Source organism: Myxine glutinosa, chromosome 5, assembly GCF_964187855.1.
Source record: "Myxine glutinosa chromosome 5, kmMyxGlut1.1, whole genome shotgun sequence".
Lineage (NCBI taxonomy): Eukaryota > Metazoa > Chordata > Myxini > Myxiniformes > Myxinidae > Myxine > Myxine glutinosa.
In genome coordinates, this window is record NC_136265.1 from 113,405,654 (window position 1) to 113,432,815 (window position 27,162).

General features: G+C 47.4%; 1 protein-coding gene across 2 annotated transcripts in view; it reads right to left on the reverse strand.

Annotated features, from left to right (window-relative positions):
- REV3L (REV3 like, DNA directed polymerase zeta catalytic subunit) overlaps window positions 1-27,162 on the reverse strand; it is a 176,476-nt gene that overhangs the window by 136,015 nt on the left and 13,299 nt on the right. For both annotated transcript variants that reach the window (XM_068116559.2, XM_078778541.1), the window contains exons 5-6: window positions 26,347-26,458; window positions 8,518-8,612 (exon numbers count right to left, since the gene is read on the reverse strand). In XM_068116559.2, the coding sequence (XP_067972660.2) occupies window positions 8,518-8,612; window positions 26,347-26,458 (207 nt within the window). The remainder of the gene's footprint in view (window positions 1-8,517; window positions 8,613-26,346; window positions 26,459-27,162) is intronic.

Consider the following 27,162-nt stretch of genomic DNA (forward strand, 5'->3'; position numbering starts at 1 on the left):
GATAGAGAGGATCTTGGAGTTACCTGTCTTATTTAAACCTCAGACCTTTAGTTTGGTTTGCTCTTTGTTGTTGAAGTGTGCGGCATCACCATGCCTAGATCAAAAGAGCTCTCTGAGGCCTTCAGAAAGAAGGTTATAGATGCCTACGAGTCTGGGAAGGGATTTAAAAAGATCTACAAACAATTTGAAATCAATCATTTGACTGTCCGGAAGATCATCTACAAGTGGAGAAGATTCCAAACAACTGCCAACTTGTTCCGACCAGGCCGCCCCAGCAAGTTCAGCCTGAGAGCAGACCGCAAGATGCTGAAAGAAGTCTCTAAGAACCCCAGAATGTCATCACGGGACATACAGGTAGCTCTTGTCACTGTTGATGTCAAAGTGCACGAGTCTACCATTAGAAAGAGGCTGCACAAATTTGATCTCCATGGGAGGTGTGCCAGGAGGAAACCTTTGCTGTCCAGAAAGAACATCAGGGCAAGACTAAAGTTTGCCAATGAACACCGAGGCAAAGACCAGCACTTCTGGAACAATGTGCTCTGGACAGATGAGTCAAAGGTAGAGCTATTTGGCCACAGTACCAGAAGACATGTTTGGTGGAAACCAAAGACAGCATTTGACCACAAGAACCTGATACCAACTGCAAAGCATGGTGGTGGAAATATTATGGTTTTGGGCAGGTTTGCTGCATCAGGGCCTGGGCAGCTCACCATCATAGAATCCACTATGAATTCTTCAATGTACCAGAGGGTGCTTGAGGATAATGTGAGGCCATCTGTCGGAAAGTTGAAGCTCAACCGAGGGTGGACCTTGCAACATGACAATGACCCTAAACATACCAGTAAATCCACCAAGGAATGGCTGAAAATAAAGAAATGGAGGCTTCTGGAATGGCCAAGTCAAAGCCCTGATCTAAATCCCATCGAGATGTTGTGGGAGGATTTGAAACGAGCTGTGCATGCAAGAAACCCCTCAAACATCGCACAGCTGAAATAATTCTGCATGGAGGAGTGGGCAAAAATTTCTCCCAGTCGATGTCAGAGACTGGTAGACAGTTATAAGAAATGCCTACTTGAGGTTGTTTCTGCCAAAGGGGGCAATACCACCGATGAGAGCCAAGGGTGTACTTACTTTTTCCACATGCGAAATTTGCATTTATGTTTATTTAAATTATACAATGGCCTCCATAATGTAAATGTTTCATGATATTTGTTATATTATATCACCTTTATCTTTCAATATTGTTGAAATGAAGATCAAATAGCTGTATGTTGAAATATGTTGAAAAAGTCAAAACTTTACATGGGGTGTACTTACTTTTTCATGTGACTGTGTGTATATGTATATGTATGTATGTATGTATGTATGTATGTATGTATGTATGTATGTATGTATGTATGTATGTATGTATGTATGTATGTATGTATATATATATATATATATATATATATATATATATATATATATATATACAGTGAACCCTCGTTTATCGCGGGGGTTACGTTCCAGAACCCCCCGCGATAAACGAAAATCCGCGAAGTAGCGACCATATATATATATTTTTTTAATATATATTTTAAAGCATTATGAACTCCCCACACTCTTATTAACCTTTCCCATACTCTTATAAACACTTCCTATACTCTTAAACACTTTTTACACTCTTAAACATACGTAATTTTAACAACATATAAAATTCTAATGGGTACTCACCATTGAAGATACTGTAGCTACCTATGGGTTCCCCAAGCAAGACCAGCATCAGAATCTCCTTGCTCCAGCCGGTGACGTCACCGGCGGGGATTCCCGGCGCGAGAGTGGCTGGTCACGTGACCGCTAAAGCGTGCCGCGCTTTGCGGGTATAATCAGCTACACCTGTTGATCACGTGACCACCGATTCACCGAAGCACGCCACGCTTGAGAGGCTTGGCTTTCGGTTTCTGGTTGTGCTTTATAATGCAGCCCGATAAATGGGCTTTTCAGTGTTCCCGAGTTGGTTTTGAGAATAAATATCTTCTCGGACGAGTTTGTGTCTTGCCCGTCATTTCGTCCGTATCAAGCAAGAGCCCCGGCTCTTCAATACTACAACTTGCGTGATGAAGATGATGATGAATTAGCTGTGCAGTACTGATGACTATGAAGGTGATGACGATGATGAATGTACTGGCGTTTTCCATACGCACGACTCTTTGTCTACCCTTCTACTGTACACTATGTACAGTATTTTATTTCTTGTAATATGTTTTAAATACTGTATTTTTCTTATTTCTTTACGTTTTTTAATTTTTTAGGCTAGAAAATGCTTATTTTACCACAAAAATATTTAAAATAATAGTATATAAAAATACATTTATACTGCAAAATCCCACGATATAGCGAAAAATCAGCGATATAATTTTACATATACTAGCGAGAAAAAACCGCGATGTACCGAATCCGCGAAAAGTGAACCGCGATATAGCGAGGGATGACTGTATATATATTAGAGTGGACATGACTAACATTTCCTGTAGGGGCAAGCAAAACTTATGGTGGCCATCGAGGAGTGTGTAATCACTAATGCGGTGTCGTCAGTTGAGCAAGTTTTGCGCTGAAGATCTGAGCCGTTTTGCATCCACAAACATCCAATTTGAGGCATAATGGCATCTATCTATAATTCCAGTAATCTCTGTGTGTCTGTGTGTCTGTGTGTCTGTGTGTCTGTGTGTCTGTGTGTCTGTGTGTTTGTCTGTGACCGCTGTTTCTCGACAACCACGGGTCCGATATACTTTAAACTTGCCAGGTATATTGCTGGGGACCCGAGGATGTGCCTTTTCAAGGTTTTAAATTAATCGGACAAGTACTTACCGAGCTATGTCCAAAAAACGCTTCAACCAATCAGAGAGCAGCGAGCTATCACGTGTGCCGAACGTGGCGATCAGACTCTACCTCGGACGGCACATTTGAGAGCGTATTCATTTATTTCACGTTGGAAAACTATGTTGCCGTTAAACTATGTTTTAAAACGAATTCAAACTGCGATTAAATTAAAACGATTCATCGTAACTGCGACGATTTGCGAACTTCCGGTCCGGCAGCCAATCACAGAATGCTTTGTTGCGTAGGCGTGGCCGATGTGAGAACGAGCGGAGCTGAGCGCGTTACGAGCTGACCGCCATTACGTTACGGTTCGTAATTCGATTTCTTCCGGAGAAAATAATAATTTCTCGATTTCATATGCGCATTATTTCTCCCAATTCAGTCAGAGCGAAGGGCGGAAGCGAAGAGCGTTGTTTTTTTTGTTTACGGGCGTACGGGCGGGGTAGAGCGTACGGGTAGCGTTTTTTTTTTTTTTGGCAAGGAACGGGCACCCACGTACGGGCAATGCCCTAGTAAATATAAATACAAACTGGCATTGTGTACCGACCTTGATATCAGATGGGTAACTCGTAGAGTATTTGTGCCGCATTTCACTCGCTATGATTCGCAAAATACTTCCGTGTGAATACTCCACTCATGGCCCATCACCATCGTGTGAATACTCGGTGCTGTTTTTGCTTTTGTAGCATTTTCTATCCTCTGTGCTGCTTTTGCTTTTATAGCATTTTCTATCCTCGGTGCTGCTTTTGCTTTTCTCGCATTTTCTATTCTCTGTGCTGCTTTTGCTTTTCTAGCATTTTATATCCTCGGTGCTGCTTTTGCTTTTCTCGCATTTTCTATCCTCGGTGCTGCTTTTGCTTTTCTAGCATTTCCTATCCTCGGTGCTGCTTTTGCTTTTCTCGCATTTTCTATCCTCAGTGCTGCTTTTGCTTTTCTACCATTTTCTATCCTCGGTGCTGCTTTTGCTTTTCTACCATTTTCTATCCTCGGTGCTGCTTTTGCTTTTCTACCATTTTCTATCCTCGGTGCTGCTTTTGCTTTTCTACCATTTCATATCTTATATCCTCTGTGCTGCTTTTGGTTTTCTAGCATTTTCTATTCTGGGTGCCGCTTTTTCTTTTTCTAGCCTGGATTTGAATCTTGGCCGAGCTTTCAACTGTCATCCAGGTGGTTCATCAATGGGTGTGCCGTTCCTCGGATAGACGTTCAACTGGGCGTCCCATCACCGAAATTAGTTGGTGGACGTTAATGATCCCAAGGTGGCCTTTTAAAGAGTCGGCAGGCTATTGGGACTACCTGAACAGATTCGAAATTCCTGCCCTAACCTTAGTCGACCGTCAAACCTGACCAGCCAGTTCATGAAAGACTTGAGCCAAGCTTCCCCCAACCAACCACATAAGAATGTGGGACTTCAAACAAAGTCTCCAGCCTTCATATCCTTTATATCTCCCTGCTCTCTAGTTTTAACGTTTTCGTTTAAAATGTTTAAACTTTCCCCTGCAGGGTTGTTTTCTGTTGTATATTATAACACTTTTCTTCTTCTTCTTCTTCTTCTTCTTCTTCTTCTTCAAAAGGTTGGCTTCGATTTGCTCAACAAATCACTCCATTTCAAATAAAAATTCAATCTCTTACAGTTCTTCCTTTCTACATTCCCTAAACTCACCTGCATTTCACCCCTCAAAAGCGTTTTCAAATGGATTTCCGACTTGAAAATCACAAGAAACTCATTTAGCAAAAAATGTTCGTTTTCCATTATTTGCCCAAGACTTTCTAAAATCCCAATTCACTCTTCTCCTCCTAAACTCCCCCCTCAACCTCCCATTCAAATCTCCCACCTCGCCCCTCCCCTCCTAACCTCTCCCCTCGCCCTCCCAAACTCCCCCCTCTTCCCTCCCCTCCTAGATTCACCCTCACCCCTCCCCTTCAAAACTCCCCTCTCCCCCTTCCCCTTCAAATCACCCCACCCTCCATTTTTCTCCAATTCTCCCCTCTCACCCTCTTCCTCAAAGCAGCCTACTCCCCGCTTACTCTTCCTTCCAACTCTTTCATCCGCAGCTCAATGGTTGTATTCATACAAGGCTTTCATCCGCAGCTCAATGGAATACTGTTCTGCCGTCTGGGCTGGTACTCCTGCCTCAAACCTAGCTCGTCTTCACGTTGTTGAAACCAAAGCTTTCAGAATCATTGGAATCTCCCGCGATGAAGCTAACTCCGAGGGCCTTTCACTCACTCACTCACCGCAGGCAGGTTGGTGGTCTTTCTGTCTTCTACTGACTCCTATCCGGCCTAACTCCCCAGCTCTGTCTGGGCTCTGTCCCCCAAATATTCCTACAGGTCGCACAAGATCTGCCAGTAACCCTCTTATGGTGAAATTGCCAAAATCAAGACTCACTGCTCACCTTCACTCCTTCATTCCTCTTTACTCCCACCTCTGGAACAAACTCCCTCACTCTTTTCAATCCCACTCCTCCCTCCAGGTCTTTAAAACAGCTGTTCACCACCATCTCTTATCTTCCCCCATTCAAAACCTTGATCTCTTCTACCCCCGTTAATTCACCCCAAATCCACTTTTTTTTTGAAATACCGACTTCTTTCTTTCCTGGAACTCCACTCCCCAGGCCCTCTCCCTCCCACAGATCTTCCGATGTCCCTTTTCTCTTGTGTTGTACTTGTGTGCTTCCCTCTCTCCCCATCTTGTCTCCCGCTCCCTTTATTGTATGTTTTGTGTGTCCGTTTGTTTTTTTTGTGATTGATGTTATCTCTTACACGAGCCTCGATTTTGTGTACAAAAAAAAAGAAGAAAAAAAAAGAAGCGAATTAATTGATATATGTGGGAAAAATTACATGCCCAGACCAGGTATCAAACCCAGGTCCTCTGGTGAACCGTACCAGTGCTCTGCCATCTGAGCTATCCCTCATAGTTCATATACGCAGGGCCTTCAGAAATTATTGACACCCTTTGACTTTTTCACATTTTGTTGCTTCAGCCTGAGTTTTAAAATGGACTAAATTGAGATTTTTTTTTGTCACTGATCTACACATAATACCTACAATGTCAAATTGAAATTTCATTCTTATAATTTTTTACAAAATAAATAAAAATGAAAATCTGAAATATCTTGATTTAATATGTCTTCAACCTCTTTGCTATGTCACTCCAAATTGAGCTCAGGTGCATCCTATTTCCTTTGATCATCCTTGAGATGTCTCTACAACTTGATTGGAGTCCACCTGTGGCCAATTCAATTGATTGGACATGATTTAGAAAGAAAAACACCTTTCTATAAAAGGTCCCACAGTTGACAGTGAATGTCAGAGCAGAAACTTTACCAGGAAGTCCAAGGAACTGTCCATAGAACTCCGAGATAGAATTGCGAGGCCTAGATCTGGTGAAGGGTATAAAACAATTTCTAGTGTGTTGAAAGTTCCCAAGAGCACAGTGAGCTCCATCATTTGGAAATGGAAAGAATATGGAGCTATCCAGACTCTTCCTAGAGCTGGCCGTCCAACCAAACTGAGCAACCGGGGAAGAAGTACCTTGTTCAGGGAGGTGACCAAGAACCCAATGACCACTTTGACAGAACTACAGAGTTCCTTGGCTGAGATTGGAGAACCTGCCGGAAGGACAACAGCCCCTGCAGAACTTCACAAATCTAGACTTTATGGGAGTGTGTCCAGACGGAAGTCACTCCTGAGAAAAAGGCACATGACAGCACACCTGGAGTTTGCAAAAAGGCACGTGAAAGACTCTGAGAGAGCATGACACAAATGATTCTGTGGTCTGATGAGATGAAAATCTAACTCTTTGGCCTGAATGCAAAGCATTACGTCTGTCTGCCAAAGCTGGTAAAGGCATCAAAGCCTGGTGGAAAACGAGCACAGCTCATCACCATCTAACACAGTCTCTACCATGAAGCATGGTGGTGGCAGCATCATGCTATGGGGATGCTTTTTAAGCGGCAGGGACTGGGAGACTTGCAAGGATAGAGGGAACAATTAATTGAGCCAAATATAGGCAAAATCCTTGAGGACAACCTGCTTCAGAGTGGAAAAGACTAGACTGTGGCGAACATTTACGTTCCAACATGCCAATGACCCCAATAACAAACATACAGCCAAACCAACACTGGAATGGCTTCAGAACAAGAACGTAAAAGTCCTTGAGTGGCCTAGCCAAAGCCCAGACTTGAATCCCATTGAGAATCTGTGAGTTTGCTAAAGAATTGAGAATTGCGAAAGAATTGCTGAATCCCATTGAGAATTGCTAAATGCGCTTTTACGAAATATTGACTCATGGGGTTGAGTGAATGAGTAAATTAAGTAAATGAGACTACTTAAGTAAATGAGATATTTTTGCATTTCATTTTCATTATTTTGTAAAATTTTCTCAAAAAAAAAAGTCCAGTTTGACACTATGGGGAATTATGTGGAGATCGGTGCCAAAACAATCTAAATTTTATCCATTTTAAATTCAGACTGTAACACAACAAAATGGGGAAATGGTCAAGGGTTTTGAATACTTTCTGAAGGCCCTGTAGCTCCCATCCCACCTCGCCCCCCACCCCACCGTCCCAACACGATTAATAGTAAATATCATTTTTAATTTACCCTGTACATTCACAAGCCCAGATATGTCCTTCCCATCGATGTTCAGAAGCAACCACACGAGATAGTCTTCCTCAGGGAAGTCTACCTGATACATCGAGCTCCAACATAAATATGGCTGCCACTAGCTTTGTGTATTTTCACATCGTAAGGATGTCCTTTGCCGAAGAGTTGGTTACTGTTACTTGGTAATGACGGAGAGCATCTTCTTTCCAATTGCAGACATCTATTAAGTAAATCACCAAGCCTGCCATGTTCACAGGAGGAACTCCCACAAGGTTCAAGTGCATTCACTGGTAGCGATCCGCGGGGGGTTTATGTTGCACACGTCCGTCCACTCGGCCCACATGGTCGGGAATTTGGGGTATGAGCAGCTTTCCATTGGGCAAGTTGAGAAAGGTCTCCGAATCTTTTGTTGTGCAGAGGCAGAGTCTTTTCTCTATGGTACTTGTCCAAGTATTTTCTGCTTCTATTAGAAGCCTTGTGAGCCATTTTAGGCAACAATCCATAATCTCGCACACACGATATCTTTATGGCGCTTCGAACACCGCTGTCTCTCGCTGTCTGCACATGTGCACTGAGCATTCCGGGGTGGATTTGAACTTTGAAAGTCGTGTATTGCAACTTGTCAGTGACTGACAGATAAACAAACAGACAGACAAACTCAGGAAACTAATATACAGTACTTGGGAATCTTCGACTTGGGAATCTTCAATTTCGCAAGGAACAAACAGCATATAGTAGCCATATCATTACAATTAGAAGATTATATTCCTGAGGGAGGTATCAAGGTCATTAGGTTAATAAATAACAAAAGAAAAGGAAGTAAGTTACAAAAGGAAGTCAATATAGCATTTTGAACAATTTATCCAAGTTACCCACAGCCTGAGGAAGTTTATGATGAATAATAAGATGAATGAACAGCAGGAATCTTAATGTCTCTGCACTCACATGAATTGCATTTCATAAAATGTCATTCTGAACCAACCAATAAAAGTGCACATTGCAATGAAGAGTTAACCAATCAAAATTTGAAGGGCTAACATCAAGTACCGTTGTCAGTGCGATTCAAAATGTCCGCAGCGATGGCGTCCACTTCGAGCTCGCATACGCTCTGTCTGGGTACATCCTCTCCAAGCCACTGTGAGCTGCCTCACAGAACAAACAAAAATTGTTACAATTAACAAAATGTACAATATCTCGTCTGATGACAATGAGTCCAGGTGGACATTTTAGCTCACCTTGACCAAAAATTGTTCAGGGGAGATATTAGCATCACACCGAGTCCGTCAGTCGGGCAGTTAGTCCGGCACACTGCATGGAAACACTCGGAATTTCCTCTCCGAAACTACACACACAATTAAGATGAAACTTGACCCCAACCTTCATCACCCATGACGTACCAAAGTTTGTTCAGGCATTAAAAAATCAGGGTCGACGCGGGTCTGAAGGGGGTATTTGAAGGGGTACGTATTCACAACCCAAAATAGGTATTTGCTGTCTTCTCCAAACCTGCACATACAATTTTGATGAAACGACCCCAACCTTCATCACCCGTGATGTACTATTGTACTAATACAGCATTAAAAAATCAGAGGTTTACCACCCAAAATAGGTATTTACTTTCTTCTCTGTTACATATTTTGTTGGCCATGCACAGTACCAGTGCTTCACTGGTTCTACCAGGTGAGCCCAGGGGCATTGTCACAACTTTTTCATCCAATATGTTACTGATCATGTCGGCTGGATTCTGTGGAGCCCAAAGTCCAAACATTATTGGAATAATGCGGAAGCACCCGAAGAACTCACTCCCGCCTGAGGCCGAAGCACTCGGCCTGTTGCTCTCCCATCACAGACAAGTTGGTGGTCTCTCTATTCTTTATCACCTGTCCTTCAGTCTGGCTCCCTCTGCTCTCTCTCATTGTTCTGGATGTTTCACCCCATTTTCATGATGCTTTTCTTCTTCCTCTTCTGTTATGTTCTGAGGCACGTGCGATTTGGTCTCTTCCGAAGACAGAAGCCTCTACCGTAAGATTGCTTTGCGCCGAACAGGCAGAAGAGAAGCAAGATGGTGGCCAAACATGTATTACTCGTGCTCATGATGGAAGAATTAGACAAAGATGACACTACATCACAAGTTGATGCAAATATCCAGATTGTGTTTTCACTTGCAAGTTTTGCTGCGTAAGTATAACCTCTTCTCTTCCGCCTCTTCCGCCTCTTCTTCCTCTTCTAACCGCCTCTTCTTCCTCTTCTAACCGCCTCTTCTGCTGGATAACGGAAGAGGCAGAAGAGCTTCCGAGAAGAGAAGAGTCCAAATCGAACGACCGGAAGAGTCTTCCGGAAGTCTCTTACTCTTCCAGAAGTGCAAATCGCACGCGCCTCTGGTCAATTGTGTTCAGATTTTTGCACGAGCCTCGACTTTGGATGCAAGAATAAATTTAAAAATCTTGAGTGTGTCAAAAATGTACATAATCAGTACGATAAAAATTCATAGCAATGAAAAGGGCTTTGAGTGAAGCTAATGAGGCTTTTTTTGGACTTCAGGTTCCAGGCGTGAGGGCGTTGGACATTGAGACCTGCAGTTCCTACCTCTAGTTCATATATCTCATTCTCTTCAGACATATATATATATGATTGTGGTTATATTGGATCAGATCCTGATGGATCTGCTCCAGAAAACTTAGCATTGCTGAACTAGTAGGTAATATATATATTGTTGCAGATATGGGATTTGGATACATCCATATCCGCTTGTAAATATTCCCCTATTTCCTCAATACTTCCCAACTATCCCCAATCCCCCATTCCCTAGTCCCATTTTCTGTAAACAACACTCTGTAGACCCGACCTCCCCCTATTTCCCCCATTAAATGTCGCATCCAGGTCCACCGCATCTCACGTAGACAACTATAGGACATCTTGCTAGTTATTCTTAGTCTATGTCAGTTAAGGACTCGTTTCCATTAATTCTGACTTCGTTGCACCAGAATGTGATTGTATGGCACCGTTAGGAAGTTTAGGACCTCCCAATACCTCCCCGCAGCTCTTCCTCACGGTTCAACAACAACAACAACAACAACAACAGCGGCGGCGGCGCGGGGAGTGTGCGTCCTCACTCCGGCTTGGTTGGTAGGGGGTGTTGGGAGGGCACCAAGCCTTTCCAACGAGCCGCCATCGAACACGTGCTCGACGGGGTTACCAAGTAGGGGCTCGCTGTCAGCTCCTCGTCAAGGGCGGAGCCCGGTAACCCCCGCACCCAATAGAAGCGGCGGACCGATCCCATCTGGGGCGGAGCCAACGAGCCGAGGGCGTGTCACTCCCCGCTGAGCATGCGCAGGAAGAGGGAGGTGACGTCAGATGCGCGCTGAGCTTGGAGAGAGAAGGACGCCACCTCCGAGTGCTGTGACACCTCCCCGCATCTCTGGACTGGACCGCGCTTTATCCTGTCCCTGAGCCAAGGTGCACCTTGTGCTATCGACTGCCTGTCCTTCCCTGCCATCAATCCCTGTGTAAGTCAGTCTTGTTCCGTTTGTCTGTGGTCTGTCTGGGATAGATAAGGTTGTATCTAAGTGCCTATCTCTTCTGTGTCTTTACCTCATTACCTTGTAATCTACCCCTTTTCTCCACCACTAATTATATCCTCCTCCGGAGGTCTTGAGAACTGTACCCCTTGCGTCGTTTCATTTATCCCAGTCGTTGTGTCCTTTCCATCATTGATTTAGCGTAGCGCGATTTGGCCAACGTTCGAGTGGAATCGGGTGAGTTGGGGGTAATCGGGAAAACTGTGCGAACACGGCGGCCATTCCGCTCGGTCAAGCAACATCTTAAGCCGTGTCCGTAACAATTGGTGTCGAGGAGTGAGATTGGACCCGAAGCGCGCTTAACGCGCTCAAAATTACAAGACACCGAAATTTGATTTTGTTTTACAAAAAACCCGAATTTTGAAAGTCGCGCTATGGCAGATCAAGACGGCTGGGTTCCGGTAGAGGAGAGTGAGGCAGGGTCGATCCAGGACCAAATTGAGGGACAAGAGGAGAGCGAAGCAGTGAGGGCGGCAGGTTCGCAAAATGGCGTCCTCGCGCACGAGGCTTCAGGCGCGCAAAGTGGCGTCCTCGCGCACGTGGGTGTAGCGGCACCAAATTTTGCCGCGCCCGTGACCGTAGCAGCGGCGGCAGCACCAATGAACTGGGGCCTATTCATGCAGCAGATGCAGGCCTTCATGGTCAAGGCGGATGAGGAGAGGGAAGAGAACAGGGGGATGAGAAACCAAATTTTAGGAATGGGGAACCGGATAGATGCTCAGAGTGAGCAATTGGGGGTAATGAGGGACGAAGCGAGGGCTCAGAGTGAGCAATTGGGGGTAATGAGGGACGAAGCGAGGGGTACCGGTGAGGGATTAGACAAGAAATTAGAGGGGTTAGACAATGGGATAAAAGAGGTAAAGAATGGGTTAATCGGGGTAGAAAACAGAATGGCCGCTCAAGAGAATCAAATAGAAGGGGTGAAACATGGGTTAACGGGGGTAGAAAACAGAATGGCCGCTCAAGAGAATCAAATGGAAGGGATGCAAAAGGGGTTAGAGGGGTTAGAAAACAGTATGGAAGGCAAATTGAGGGACATGAGGGACCAAGCAGAAAGGGAAGTTAAAAAAATGGGGCAGCAGATAGAGGGGGTCAGAATGGGGGTAGAAACTAAATTGGATGCTCACAGGGAGGAAATGGAGCAGATGAGGGTGGCATCTGGGCAGGAGATGCAAGTGATGGGAGAGGAGATCAGAAGAGGTGTGAGTGAGGAGGTCGGAGGAGTGCGCGAGGAGGTGAGGCACTGTAAGGAGCGCATGGAGAAGGAGGTGAGAAAGGGGACTGTAAAATTGCAAGGTGGTATAGAGGAGTTGACGCTGGAAGTGGAACAGCTGACGGAGGGACAAAAAGAACTAACGGAGCAGGTTCAAAGGAACACTGCGGTATTAGGAGGGTTAAAAGCGACACAAAACGACATAAAAAATGACTTGATAGCGACACAGAGGCAATGTCAGATGGTACGTGAGGGACTGACAACGAGGTTGGACGAGGTGACAGAGGTAATGGAGACGAAGGACCGGCAGGTGAGGACGCACATGGAAACGGTCAAGGTAGCCTTAGAGGACGAACTTGAGGAGACGCACCGGGAAATAAAAGAGGTGAAGCAGAAATTAGAAGAAGTGGAAGAAGGGGAGAGCGAAATTAAGAATCGACGGAGAGAGGATAAGAAAGAGATAAAGGAGGAAGTAAAAGAATTGGTCCAAAGTCTGTGTTCGGATCGTGATGATGTGCTCATTAACCGGATGAGGGATTCGCAGGTGATGGAGGAGAAGCGAAGAGAAAGAGGACCCGGTGTAAGTGGTGACCAATATGGTTGTGTGTATGATGCGCCAGGTGATTTAATGAGCTTGGGGGTCGAGATGGACCCGGGTGTTCGTGAGAGGCCGTTGGTGAAGTGTGCGACAGGTCTGGTGTGCGAAAAAGAAGGTGTGCGAGAAAGTCCGACTCTTGGGTGTGTGAGGAAAAAGTGCGTGCCAAGGAGTGAGGGTGCTGTCGAGAGTGAGTCGGTCGTAGCGCGTGTGCGAGGGAGCACATGGAAGCGCGTAGTGAGGAGTGTTACGGAGGGTGTAAAGGGAGAATGCACGCCTGTGGTGAGTGTTACAGAGGATGTAACGGGAGAGGGTGCGCGAGAAAGATGTGTGACGGACAGGTGCATGGGGAAAGAGTGCGCTGTCAAAAGTAAGGAAGAATGCACGCCTGTGGTGAGTGTTACAGAGGGTGTGACGGGAGAGTGTGCGCAAGAGTGTGCGCGAGAAAGGCGTGTAACGGACGGGTGCATGGGGAAAGAGTGCGCTGTCAAAAGTAAGGAAGAGTGTACACCTGTGGTGAGTGTTACAGAGGGTGTAACGGGAGAGTGTGCGCGAGAAAGGTGTGTAACGGACGGGTGCATGAGGAAAGAGTGCGCTGTCGAGAGTAAGGGTGAGTGCGCTGTCAAGAGTGGAGGTGAGAGTAGTAAGAGTGACACGGAGCGTGAGTTGGTTGTGACAGGTGAGAAAGGAAGCACACCTGGAATGGTAGAGCGTGTGTGGGAATGCACGCTGGAATTGGTAGTGAGGCACGTGGTTGGGTGTGCGAGTGAAAGCACACCTGTGATTGTCACAGAGGAGGTGACCGAGGAAGGGGCGCGAAGAGGTGTGTTGGTGAGGTGTGCGAACAACGAATGTGTGCCAAAGTGTTCGGTGGTCAGGTGTGTGACCAAGGCTGTGAGTGGAATGAGTGTACCTGGGTGTGCTAGAGAAGGTACGACGAGGAGCATGGGAACATCTGGATGTATGGGCAAGAAAGGGGTAGCGTATGCGTGTGAGCATGCAGGTGAGGCATCGACGGTAACCGGGTTAGCGGTTAGAACGACAGTTAGCCGAATCGGGCCCTCGGTGCGTGCCGGGCTTCGCGTGCCGCGAGAACCAGCGGGGATCCGAGCCACGGCGGGTTCGAAAGGACCGCCGTACGCGATCCACGCTGGGCCTCGCTTTGAACGGCCGCGTCCGTGCTCCACTAGGCGGAGCGGGCAGCCCGATAGGAAGGGTCGTCATGGCGACCACTTTTTGTTGATACGTGCCGGCAGGTCGAGATCGGGACATTGGATGGCTCCACGCCGAGGTGGTGCGTGGGATCTCGGCCCGGGTAAGCCCCCGTCCCTGCCCCGAATGCGGGATGTATCCAGCCGCTGGCCCAAAACAACCCGCATTCAGTGCTCGGCTGTACGAAGCCGAGCTTTAGAAGGGAATTGGCGCACCGAGAGGATCGAATAAGTAGACGGATGATGATAATAGTGATAGTGGTTTTGATCCAAAATTTAGAAAAGTGAATAGAATTGGCAGTAAATAGAAAATTTTTGATTTGTTGAAATTTGATGTGCAAAATTGGTAGTGGGAGATGCCCGATGTGGTGGGATGGCAACTCTGTCATCCCTCACCAAGTGGGGCAAATGCGCTATAGATTATGGGGTTGATGGCAGTGAAAACTAGCCCGGGTGGGTTAGGATATTGTGTGTAGGGATCTAGCGAAGATTGACATTAGGTAACGTTAAGATTAGTTAGTGACTGATACCTGTAGTGGGGACGCAGGTAGATTAGTATGGATGATAATGACGAGGGAGCACAATAGTTTAAAGGGACGACTGGAAAGCGCAAGTTTCAGAGGGGAGTAGTTAGATGAGATGATGCTGTGTGAGAACTGGGCAGGTGTGTGGAGCAGTGTATGAGTAGTGAGTGTTGTGGATCAGCGCGAATGCGCTTGGGGGAGAGAAGGGTGCAGGCGGCACCAAGTATGAGAGCACAGGTGTGCAAGTACAGGTGTGTGGAATACATGGAGTATTGGAATGAGTGGTGTGGAGAGAGTTGGAGTAAGTGGTACGGAGTGGTGTGCATGGTGCGAAGGTGTGGATGGGGGAAGAGTGGACCCCTTTCACGAGTACCCGGGGCGGGTAGTGTAAGTGTTAGGTAGAGGGTATAGGTAAATTGTGGTTGGATATTGGCATTTGTGGTGCGGTTGCAGAATGGTATTGTGGATGGGTGCATTAGTGTTGTGGAAATGGCTGGGCGTGTAGCCTGTTAGTGTGTGTAGTTGGTTTGGGCACTCCACCACTGTGAGGATGTCGGCCAGGTGAGGCCGCAGGTGGGCTCTGGGAGCCGTTAGTGCCAGTGGGTGCCTGAGGATCCCGGGTGTGGATCGGGCAGCCCGTGCCAGAGAGGGCACTGAGGGGGTGAGAGTGCGAGAGGGCCTTCCCCAGTTAGTTAGGTTAGGATGAGGAGCAGGTAAGCTCGGGTGGCAACTACAGTGGTGGAGGTGTGCAGGTGGGTAGACCTGCTGGGAGAGCTACACGTCACAGCCCAGAAATTGTGCAAGGGCACCGGGAGATGAATCGGGGGAGTGAGACCCCAAATTGAGAAGCACCACAGTTTGGTCAATGGGAATTGGTTTTTAGAACCCATAGTGGAAGTTGGCCAATGGATTGGCAGGGAAAGACCCCGGGTAATGTAAAGTTGTTAAAGTCATTTAGGAAATAGTTAGGATTGATGAACCTGTCGCACCATACGCAGCCACTTACCTGAGGTGATGATGATGACTCCACACCTGTGTTCCTTTGTTTTGTGTTGCAGGAAATGAGAATTGCTGTTTGGATTTGTGAGACGCATCACGACGTGGATGAGACATTGGGGTGATTCCATCTCTCCCTCCTTAGGAGGGACTGATGATGAATTGGTGATGGCAAATTTTGATGTTGAGTTGGAGATGGAAAATTTTGATGAGAGTTGGAAATGGCAAATTTGATTGGTTAGGAGGGAGAGAAGACGAATTTGGTTTATGGGAGGAACGGGGAAGACAGTAGGGACGTTTGTTGATGTGTAAAGTAGATGTTTATGGGTAGTGTTGTGTTTTGTGGATACAGTAAGGGGTAAGGGAGGGGCAATGTAGGTTACCTGGTGGGGGGGGGGGGGGGGTGGCGTACGGTAGGAACGTACCTGTCTCACCTGGTTTCCATGTGCCCCCAGTGTGCATTACCTTATATTGCGTGCACTTTTGCGCCCTTACCACCTTACTCACTTGTCTTCTTTTGTCTCCCACCTCCGAGGATCTGGCTTTGGGGCAGAGAGAGAGGAGAGAGAGGTGCTGGCTCCGCAGTTGTGGGCCTGTACTTCCGCTGCTTGCTGCCTGGATCGATACACCATATGGACCGCAATTTTTGTGGCCGCCCACCATGGACCGCAGTTCTTTTGCGGGCAAGCACCACCCGTTGATGGACCTCTGGGTCAACGTGGCACCTATGCCATACAGGTGAACCACTTATAGTTGGCCCCCTGACGACCACAATTAAGAAATGGATGCGGTTGGCGCCTTTCTTTATTCCTAAAGAAGCCAGAAGGCCAAGTGCACTCCATGAAGGCAAGACCAGCGGCAGAACATCGGCCGGCTGCGACACCACCGGTGACCATGGACACTTAATTGTGCATTTTTATGAACACTTTATTGGTGCACCGGATGGTGCTGACTGTGCATAATGGGGTGGTGCTTTTGGTGCTTGGACGGGGTGCTCTGCACATTATTAAAGGCCGTAGGGCCACAGGGCACTCGTGGTTTGGTGTATCGATGCTGGCATGCGTGCTCTCTCTCTATGCATAACATCTGCATGTGTTCCTCAAAGAACAGGTCCTGGATCGTAGTGTAAATATCAGTCTTGTATAAATGATGCTCCCTACCGACTGTATGTTTAGTTTGAAGACCTTTCCGCGATTCGGTTATCCTGTGGGTGTGTTTCTGTTAGGAGAAGGGTGCAACGTCGCAGGGGGAAATATTTACTCATTTGTGAACATCTGTAAAACTGTCGCACTCAGGGTTGAGTTAATAGTAGAGGGAACTACATCTGAGTGCCACACTAACGTAGGTAAAAATATATCGGGTCGGGACGCCCCGAGGTAGAGAAGGGTGCAATGTTGCGGATATGGGATTGGCATCCATCCATATCCGCTTGTAAATATTCCCCTATTTCCTCCATACTTCCCAACTATCCCCAATCCCCCACTCCCTAGTCCCATTTTCTGTAAACAACACTCTGTCGACCCGACCTCCCCCTATTTCCCCCATTAAATGTCGCATCCAGGTCCACCGCATCTCACGTAGACAACTATAGGACATCTTGCTAGTTATTCTTAGTCTATGTCAGTTAAGGACTCGTTTCCATTAATTCTGACTCTTCGTTGCACCAGAATGTGATTGTATGGCACCGTTAGGAAGTTTAGGACCTCCCAATACCTCCCCGCAGCTCTTCCTCACGGTTCAACAACAACAACAACAACAACGGCGGCGGCGCGGGGAGTGCGCGTCCTCACTCCGGCTTGGTTGGTAGGGGGTGTTGGGAGGGCACCATGCCTTTCCAACGAGCCGCCATCGCACATGTGCTCGACGGGGTTACCAAGTCGGGGCTCGCTGTCAGCTCCTCGTCAAGGGCGGAGCCCGGTAACCCCCGCACCCAATAGAAGCGGCGGACCGATCCCATCTGGGGCGGAGCCAACGAGCCGAGGGCGTGTCACTCCCCGCTGAGCATGCGCAGGAAGAGGGAGGTGACGTCAGATGCGCGCTGAGCTTGGAGAGAGAAGGACGCCACCTCCGAGCGCTGTGACACCTCCCCGCATCTCTGGACTGGACCGCGCTTTATCCTGTCCCTGAACCAAGGTGCACCTTGTGCTATCGACTGCCTGTCCTTCCCTGCCATCAATCCCTGTGTAAGTCAGTCTTGTTCCGTTTGTCTGTGGTCTGTCTGGGATAGATAAGGTTGTATCTAAGTGCCTATCTCTTCTGTGTCTTTACCTCATTACCTTGTAATCTACCCCTTTTCTCCACCACTAATTATATCCTCCTCCGGAGGTCTTGAGAACTGTACCCCTTGCGTCGTTTCATTTATCCCAGTCGTTGTGTCCTTTCCATCATTGATTTAGCGTAGCGCGATTTGGCCAACGTTCGAGTGGAATCGGGTGAGTTGGGGGTAATCGGGTAAACTGTGCGAACACGGCGGCCATTCCGCTCGGTCAAGCAACATCTTAAGCCGTGTCCGTAACAATATATATATATATATATATATATATATATATATATATATATATATATATATATATATATATATATATATATATATATATATATATATATATAGCATATATATATTGTTACGGTTTTTAGAACCTTCACATGTAAATTTAGTAGTAAATTCCCTTATAAATGACCCCTGTGTACATGTCCCCTTAATTGGCTGTTAATTAAAGATTGCACCTTAGTTCGTCCATGTACAACACGTAGGACACTTTAGGACCTCTCTATAGTTATGTCATTATTATGTGTTCCAGGTAAGGCTGTGTTTCCAATAGTTGACTGTACGTTGCATCAATCAAATAAGATAGGTCCCTTTCAGTTGCCCAATCATCTCTTCAAAGTGCCAGTAACAGTTGGGCTGTTTTCGTTGGCGTTCGTCGCCGTTGCATTGGGCTGTTTTCTTCGCCCCAAACTCCATTACGCACGAAGCCAAGAACGGAGAGAAGGGGGGAGGAGCCGCCAGAGCACGGGTGTGGCACCACCTCGTCATCAAAGGTGGAGCCAGAGAGCCCTTGCCAACCAACCATCGCTGAGGTGAGCCCACCGGTAGGCGCGTCAGCGGGGCCGGCGGCTTAATACGGCCAAGGCCAATAAAAGGGACTGCGAGGGACTGCTTATGCAGATGAGTGAGGAGAGGCAGCAGATGAAGAGATGAGTGAGGAAGCACGAACCGACGAGTTGAGTTGGAGGAAGAGAGACGCGTAAGGAGGCTGATGACCGAGGAGGAAGAACCAGCGCTGACGACCGGGTTTTTCGCCGCTGAACCTAAGCGAGGGCGTGCACGCGAGACACCAACGGCGTGCCGCGATCTCCGGACCTCCCTGCCCGCCCGCTCTGTGGACCATCTGCCCCTCTCATCCTTCGTCCAGCCATTCCTGCCTGCAATTCCCATTTGTGTACGTGAGTTTGTGCTGTCTGTATTGTCCTGGGGATAAGTTAAGCCTGTGTAGATAAGATTGCTCTGTGTCTTCTTCTTCTTCTTCTGTAAATTACTTTCGTTTCTTCTTCGGTTCCTTTGGTTTGCTGTAAATAATTAATAAATGTCTGTTATTTCTTACTTTTGGTTTCATTCTTCCCCGATCGCTTTAGTCTTTTCCTGATTGAATACCTGTGGCACGATTTTGGCCGAACCGCTTTTAATCGGGTTTAGTCTGCTGATAACGGCTCGGATTCCGTATTGCTAAACCGCTCGGCAAACTCCATCTTGTCCGGGATTCGAGCAGTATTTGTCTCCCTGTTTTGCGGAGGGATTGATAAAGGTATTCAGGATAATACCTGGACCAATAACCCTGATCAATCCCACCCCGCAAAAGAGCATTACAAGTACCAGGACCGGTCGGACGGCCAGCTTAACAGGACAAGGGGATTAACCCCCCCTTTGCTAACGGGAGTGCCGTCCCCCGGATCCGTAAATAAATAAATATATATATATATATATATATATATATATATATATATATATATATATATATATATATATATATATATATATATATATATATATAGTTACGTGTACCTCCCCGAACCCCAGTTACGGTGCACCTCAGAGTCTCGAGAGGGAACGCGGCAAAAAGATTTGTTATTTTGCGTGTTCTAATAAACCATGGTAAAACCACACCAATGCAATTGTAGAACAAAACAAGTAATTGTATTAAGAACGCTCACATACACAATAATAACACTATTAAAGAAAGTACAATGAAAATGTCACTTGTATCAAATGAACAATACATGTGATGGTACCACCATTCCCCCAATGCTCTCAAAGCTATAAACTCACAATACGACAAACGTGAGTGGAATTTAACATTCCCCAAAGTCTGTGCACTAATCCCCATGCTGGTTGAAGCCGTGCAGAACGACAAGAACAGGCAGGCATCGGCACGACGGCGGACGAGGAGTTACGAGGTGAGAGGTCGATGTGGGAATTAAGCCGATATGGGAACCAACGGCGATCAACACAATTATGTCGATATGGGAATCCCAACGACAAAACAAGATGCACCAAGCAGACAGTTTCTTTGAGGACAAAATGGCGTATCGGCCTGTAATGGAGGCGCTTGATTTCTCTCCAACAATAACTCACTCTTGGTGATAAAACCTGAGACGCAGGTTTAATTGCAATTGCAATATAGGACGATGTCTCGGGCAATCCCTCCCCTGGGAAGCCTCAACTCATTCGCGACCAATATCAAAAAAGTCCGCTCACAGCCCCGATGCGACTTTACAGCTGTATCTCTCTCATGGCAGTCTCCTCCTCTCTCTGCCGACTTTTTCTTTCTCCTCTTCCAGCCTCTTTGCCACGTCTTCCTTTTTCCTTCATAAACATTTATTTTCATCTTTACTAAAGGTGAAATAACTTTTCACTTTCACCTTTCACTTTCACCTTCATAAAACATAAATAACCCACCACCGCACCCTTCATAAATAACCCACCACCGAACCCTTCACAAATAACCCACCACCGCACCCTTCACAAATAACCCACCACCGCACCCTTCACAAATAACCCACCACCACACCCTTCATAAATAAACTACCACCGCACCTTCCTAAATAACCCACCACCGCACCCTTCATAAATAACCCACCACCGCACCCTTCATAAATAACCCACCACCGCACCCTTCATAAATAACCCACCACCGCACCCTTCATAAATAACCCACCACCGCACCCTTCATAAATAACCCACCACCGCACCCTTCATAAATAACCCACCACCGCACACTTCATTAATAAACTACCACCGCACCCTTCATAAATAAACCACCACCGCACCCTTCATAAATAACCCACCACCGCACCCTCAATAAATAACCCACCACCACACCCTTCATAAATATCCCACCACCGCACCCTTCATAAATAACCCACCACTGCACCCTTCATAAATAACCCACCACCGCACCCTTCATAAATAACCCACCACCGCACCCTTCATAAATAAACCACCATGCACCCTTCATAAATAAACCACCACTGCACCCTTCATAAATAACCCACCACTGCACCCTTCATAAATAACCCACCACCGCACCCTTCATAAATAACCCACCACCGCACCCTTCATAAATAACCCACCACCGCACCCTTCATAAATAACCCACCACTGCACCCTTCATAAATAACCCACCACCGCACCCTTCATAAATAACCCACCACCGCACCCTTCATAAATATCCCACCACTGCACCCTTCATAAATAACCCACCACCACACCCTTCATAAATAACCCATCTCCGCACCCCCTTCATGAATAACCCACCATCACACCCTTCATAAATATCCCACCACTGCACCCTTCATAAATAACCCACCACCGCACCCTTCATAAATAACCCACCACCGCACCCTACATAAATAACCCACCACCGCACCCTTCATAAATAACCCACCACCGCACCCTTCATAAATAACCCACCACCAAACCCTTCATAAATAACCCAGCACCGCACCCTTCATAAATAACCCACCACCGCACCCTTCATAAGTACTGTTACGTTAGTGGGGGTAAACAATGAAATACCTTAGGAAAGTTCAGAATGTGTAGGTTTCAGTTTGGACTGTGTGACGTGAAGAAGAATAAACCCATCTCTATGTACATAAGCAGGATAAATGTTCAGGTTAAGAGTGTTTGTATGTCGCCATAAGGAGGGTGGTTTTGTGCTAATTAATCATAGGGCTTATGGTTAATAATCCCCAGTATGTATTGCCTCCCTGTGATTTTTCCCTAATCTATATATATAAAACACAGTTTGTGTGTGTGTGTGTGTGTGTGTGTGTGTGTGTGTGTGTGTGTGTGTGTGTGTGTGTGTGTGTGTGTGTGTGTGTGTGATGTTACCGATAGACTCCGAAACGGAGAGGCTCACGTGCTTGATATTTGGCATAGACATGGCCATTGAGCCTGGGAAGAACAAGGCCGACCTAAAAAAAATTATTTCATAATATTTTTTTACCATATTTTTACCTCAGCGCATTTCAGCGAGGAATATTATGCACGGAATCTGAGGCGGTGGCAGAGCAGCGCGCTGATTCGCTCAGAGCGATCACGTGATGTTCCTTGCCACCATAAACTCACAGCAAGTAGCATAGATTTTAGCATGATTAGCATTTAGCATGATTTAGCATAGATAGTAGCATGTTTCACATAGATTTTTTTTCAGTGAGGAATATTATACACGGAATCTGAGCCGGTGGCAGAGCAGCGCGCTGATTCGCTCAGAGCGATCACGTGATGTTCCATCCCCGCCGCCAGACCATTGAACATAAAACACAGTTTGTGTGTGTGTGTGTAATGTAATGTTACCTCCCCTCCCCCCTCCGTCCTCCCCTCCCCCCTCCATCCTCCCCTTCCCCTCCCCTCCATCCACCCCTTCCTCCCCTTCCACCCCTTCCCCTTCCCCCTCCCTTCCCCCTCCACCCTACCCCCCTCCCCTTCCCCCCTTCCCCTCCTCCCCCCTCCCATCCCCCTCCCCCTCCCCTCCCTCTCCCCCTTCCAACCCCCTCCCCTCCCCCCCCTCCCCCTCCCCCTCCTCTCCCCTCCCCCACCCCTGCCCCCCTCCCTCCCCTCCCCCCTCCCCTCTCTTCTCCCCTCCCCCCGTTCCCCTCCCCTTCCCTCCCCTCTCCCGCCCGGCAATGCTGGGTACTTCTGCTAGTGTTCTTATAAAACTCTGCCAGCCAGGCGATGGCCTCCATTAGCCAACCACGCCGCCAGGGACGACAGAAACAGCATTTGCTGATCGGCAAGTAAACCCCGACGTCATCCGAACCTTCCCGAAAAGAGCTTCAACTCCACCCCCTGACGACTCGCAACGAGGAGGCCACGCCCCAAGCTTCGTGACTGGTTAGACCCATCATTACCAGACCCATCATTCCACACCATGTTTTGATTGAGCTCAAAATAAACCGCAATGTACAATGAAAATCTGGCACCAAAGTGTTTCTCATTCACAACTTCCGAAAGAATAATAATTCATCTGTTTCCAATAATTTACACGTGAAGAACACTTGACCATATTTACAACATTTGTCCCGACGCTACTGTGTTGCTGTCTATGTTTTCGTCCAATTTTCCATGTTTAACGGAACCTTGTTGTGGTGTACTGTCGAATTTGTGTCCCTGTAAGTGTCTGGCCTTGTCAGTTAGTCGACATGCAAATACTGTCTCTGCTCTGACATCACGTGCCGCATTCTGCTTTCTTTCTTGCAAGTGTTGTTCTTTCACCTTCCTGGTCAATAACCCACTTCCCGCCCTCCTCCGGTAAGGCGTTCCATCCACTGACAACAGGCTAGTTGAAGAATGGTGCCAGGCTGGCTGCTTCCAAAGTTGGATAGGATGCCCCCGAGGTCTGTCATCTTGTGAGAGCTGGAGTGAATCTCCAAGTTGTGGCCATGAGTCACCACTCACCATGCATGCAAAATGCGGTAGAGCGTGATCAACCACCACCTTTTTGTCGGTATGCCAGACTGAATAGGTCCAGGTACTGCAGCCGCTGCTCAAATGTCAGCTGCTGCAGTCCCAAGACCATCTTTGTCGCTGCACGTTGCACCTTCTCCAGCACCAGATCTCTCTGCAGGAATGGTGCCCAGAGCAGCTCACAATATTCCATAAAGTTGCGGATCACTGCTCACCGATATGAATCCCTGAGGATCTTCCTGGTTATCTCTGTGAGAGTCTTTTATACCCAAAACAAAGTGAATGCATTCTGTGATATTCACAGCCACTGGGAGAGGGGTTCAGAGTTGCCATGACTACTACACCCAGATCAGCCTCCCACTTCCACTCCTCCAAGGGTTCTCTCAACAGTGTGCAGCTGGCAGGATTTGAGGCAGTCCCAGGAGCACACTCTTCCTGGTATTCACTTTCATTTGTCACTTGCGTAGCCAGTCGTCAATCCTCCCAAGGTGGACTCGCAATTTATCAGCATCAGCTGCTGTTCCAACTGTTCTCCACAGCTTGATATTATCAGCAAATAGGAGAACTTGTGATTCCAATCGTTAAACTATGTCGTCATTGTAAATCAGAAAGAGAAGTGGCCCAACAACTGAGCCCTGGGGGACCACACGCGTGACCTTCGCCCATGTGGAGTCAGCATCGTCCACATATACTCGAAGTTTGAGATTTGAGAGAGGTGGGGAGGTTTGAGAGGGTGGGGTGAGGAGGAAGGTTTGAGAGGGTGGGGTGAGGAGGAAGGTTTGAGAGGGTGGGGTGAGGGGGAAGGTTTGAGAGGGTGGGGTGAGGGGGAAGGTTTGAGAGGGTGGGGTGAGGAGGAAGGTTTGAGAGGGTGGGGTGAGGAGGAAGGTTTGAGATGGTGGGGTGAGGAGGAAGGTTTGAGATGGTGGGGTGAGGAGGAAGGTTTGAGAGGGTGGGGTGAGGGGGAAGGTTTGAGAGGGTGGGGTGAGGAGGAAGGTTTGAGAGGGTGGGGTGAGGGGAAGGTTTGAGAGGGTGGGGTGAGGGGAAGGTTTAAGAGGCTGGGGTGAGAGGAAGATTTGAGAGGGTGGGTGAGGGGAAGGTTTGAGAGGATGGGGTGAGAGGAAGATTTGAGAGGGTGGGGTGAGGGGAAGGTTTGAAGGGGTAGGGTGAGGAGGAAGTTTGAGAGGATGCGATTAGGGGAAGATTTGAGAAGGTGTGATGATGAGGGTGGTTTGAGGAGGAAGCATTTCGGGATGGGTGAGGATGGATGCAGAAATGGGGGACATGAAGCTTTTCAAAACGCTATGGCCAGAGTTGGACGAAACCTGATGGACAAGTTAGGTCGGTGACAAGCCAATTAGATTTCAGTTAAGATCTGGATGCAGATCCGGCCCATCAGTGAGATACAAAATCTGGCTCAGCCTGGCGAAGGCATGCGCTATAGTGAGCGCCATTCTAATTTCTCCAAGCTTCCCTCAACCTAGCTGTTGGTATGTTCCACCTCCCCCTCCCCCCCTTCTCTTTCTACTGTTCTTTGTGTTACATCCTGGTCCATTATACTTGTAGTTCCTCTACAACCCTTCATATTCTATACAAAAAAGTACTGTCGCACGAATGCCCTCGGTTAATACCGTGGGATCGCGGATGACCAAACGGGCTTTAACTGAGGCGACGATCAATGACGGATTCGACTATGCTAGCACGGGAGGAAGACGGAAGAGGAAGAAGCGGCGAGCTCTTACCTGACGCGATCCGAGCAGTCTTCATCCCTGCAAATTAATCTCACATGAACACGGGATTTGGAATGAAAGAGAAAATAATAGAAGGGTTTATTCAAAATAAATATCGGGACAGGGAAACGCGGTGAGAAAACTAAATTCTAGGTTGGGACATCCCCACTCACAGACTTCGGATACAATGGGAGAATGAATAAAATTAATGTCCCGTCGTGTATTTGTGAATGCGAGCTTATCTGTCTGGCAGTGTAGCGTCGGGTCGATGTTCGAGCACAGCTCCGGTTGGCGCGAAGAAAGGCCTCGATGTGCCCCCGCGTGCCCGCTGCCAGGCCCCGAACCACCCAAGTACCAAGCCTCGCTCCAAGCACCAAGCCTTGCTCCAAGCACCAAGAGCACCAAGATCAAGAACCAGGGAAGACCACGACCAGAATGCTTGCGCGCCAGTCGTTTTGTCACCTGCGCTCCCTCCGTCAGCTCTCTGCTCTAATCAACCAGTCCCTCGCTTCTTTGTGGTCTTTCCCGCCTTCTGACGTCACCGGCCCTAACTCGACCAATCCTTCGCAAGGTGGGCGTGGCCTCAGCCTGCCTGTACGATGTCTGCCTGCCATGGTGTAACACTGCGCGGATGATGCCTGTTGGTCTTTCCGGTTTGTTTTATTGTAAGGGAGGGGATTTAATCACTGTGGTGCACTGAGGGCCTATCTAAGTGTCTATAAGAGTGCTTTGCCATAAGGGACACTGGGATGCTCACAGAGGGAACGACACACAAGGGAATTTTACCCATAATACCTGTACTAATTAGCATGCCCCGCCCCTCGTGGCGGGGACACAGATACGCACGTATCCCGACATACGGCTAAACACAGAACTTATTACAGGTGAGGTTCCCTATCATGACAGTCGAGCACCTACCTATGCAGATCTACCTGGATCTAGATATTCCTCTACCCCTAATTCATAATAGTACCATGGGGATCTTCACAGTGGTAAAAACTGAACACATTTTCCGGTTCAAGATCCCATAGCAATATACAAATGAGAAGACAATCAAAGTCCTCACCTGTCTATCGTCATCTCCGTCCACAGGTGGTTCTGGCTGTTGGGTAACTTGGAAACCCCTTGTTCTGAAGGTGAACCCTTCTTATCAGCATCAAGTGCAGCATCTCGTCGATCTGAAAGGACATGGTGTTCATCCATCCAAGTCTGATAATAAAAAAAACAATCCTCTCTCTCTCTCCTACGTCACAACCCTGGTTGCTGGTAACCTCCTTTCCAGTCACAATGGATATCCCACAACAATAGTGCCATCACTCATTCTTGTATGAATGAATATTCATATACCATATACATTCCCGAACATATCGCCACTCATTTCTCCCATCTCTTTCCTCAATCCCCCAATTTCGCTTCCAAAATCATTTTTTAATCCCTCATTCCCCATTTGTATGGCTGCATAAATCTGCGCCATGAGGTCCTGCACATTCATCCCCTCGATTTGTGCAGCTGGCGTGGCCCTCGTCGTCACGTGCGAGGCGCCGCCATTTTGTGCTGCCGTGACCACGTGCGAGGTGCCGCCATTTTGCGCGCCTGCAACCCCCTCTACCCAACCTTCTTCGACCTCCTCCTCCATTACTCCCAATTGTTCCCTGGGGTCCTGGGTTGCCTCCAACTCTTCCTCTACCTCCTCATTCTCCCCCACCGGCATCCGATCGCCTTGAGTATCCATGGCACGACTCAATTTGGATGTTAAAAATAATTTTGGCCGCTCCTAATTTTTGACCAAATTTTTCAAGATGGATTAAAATTTGGTTCGGGTCCCAAATCCCACTCCTGACACCATCACTCATTCTTGTATGAAACATAATATTCATTTACT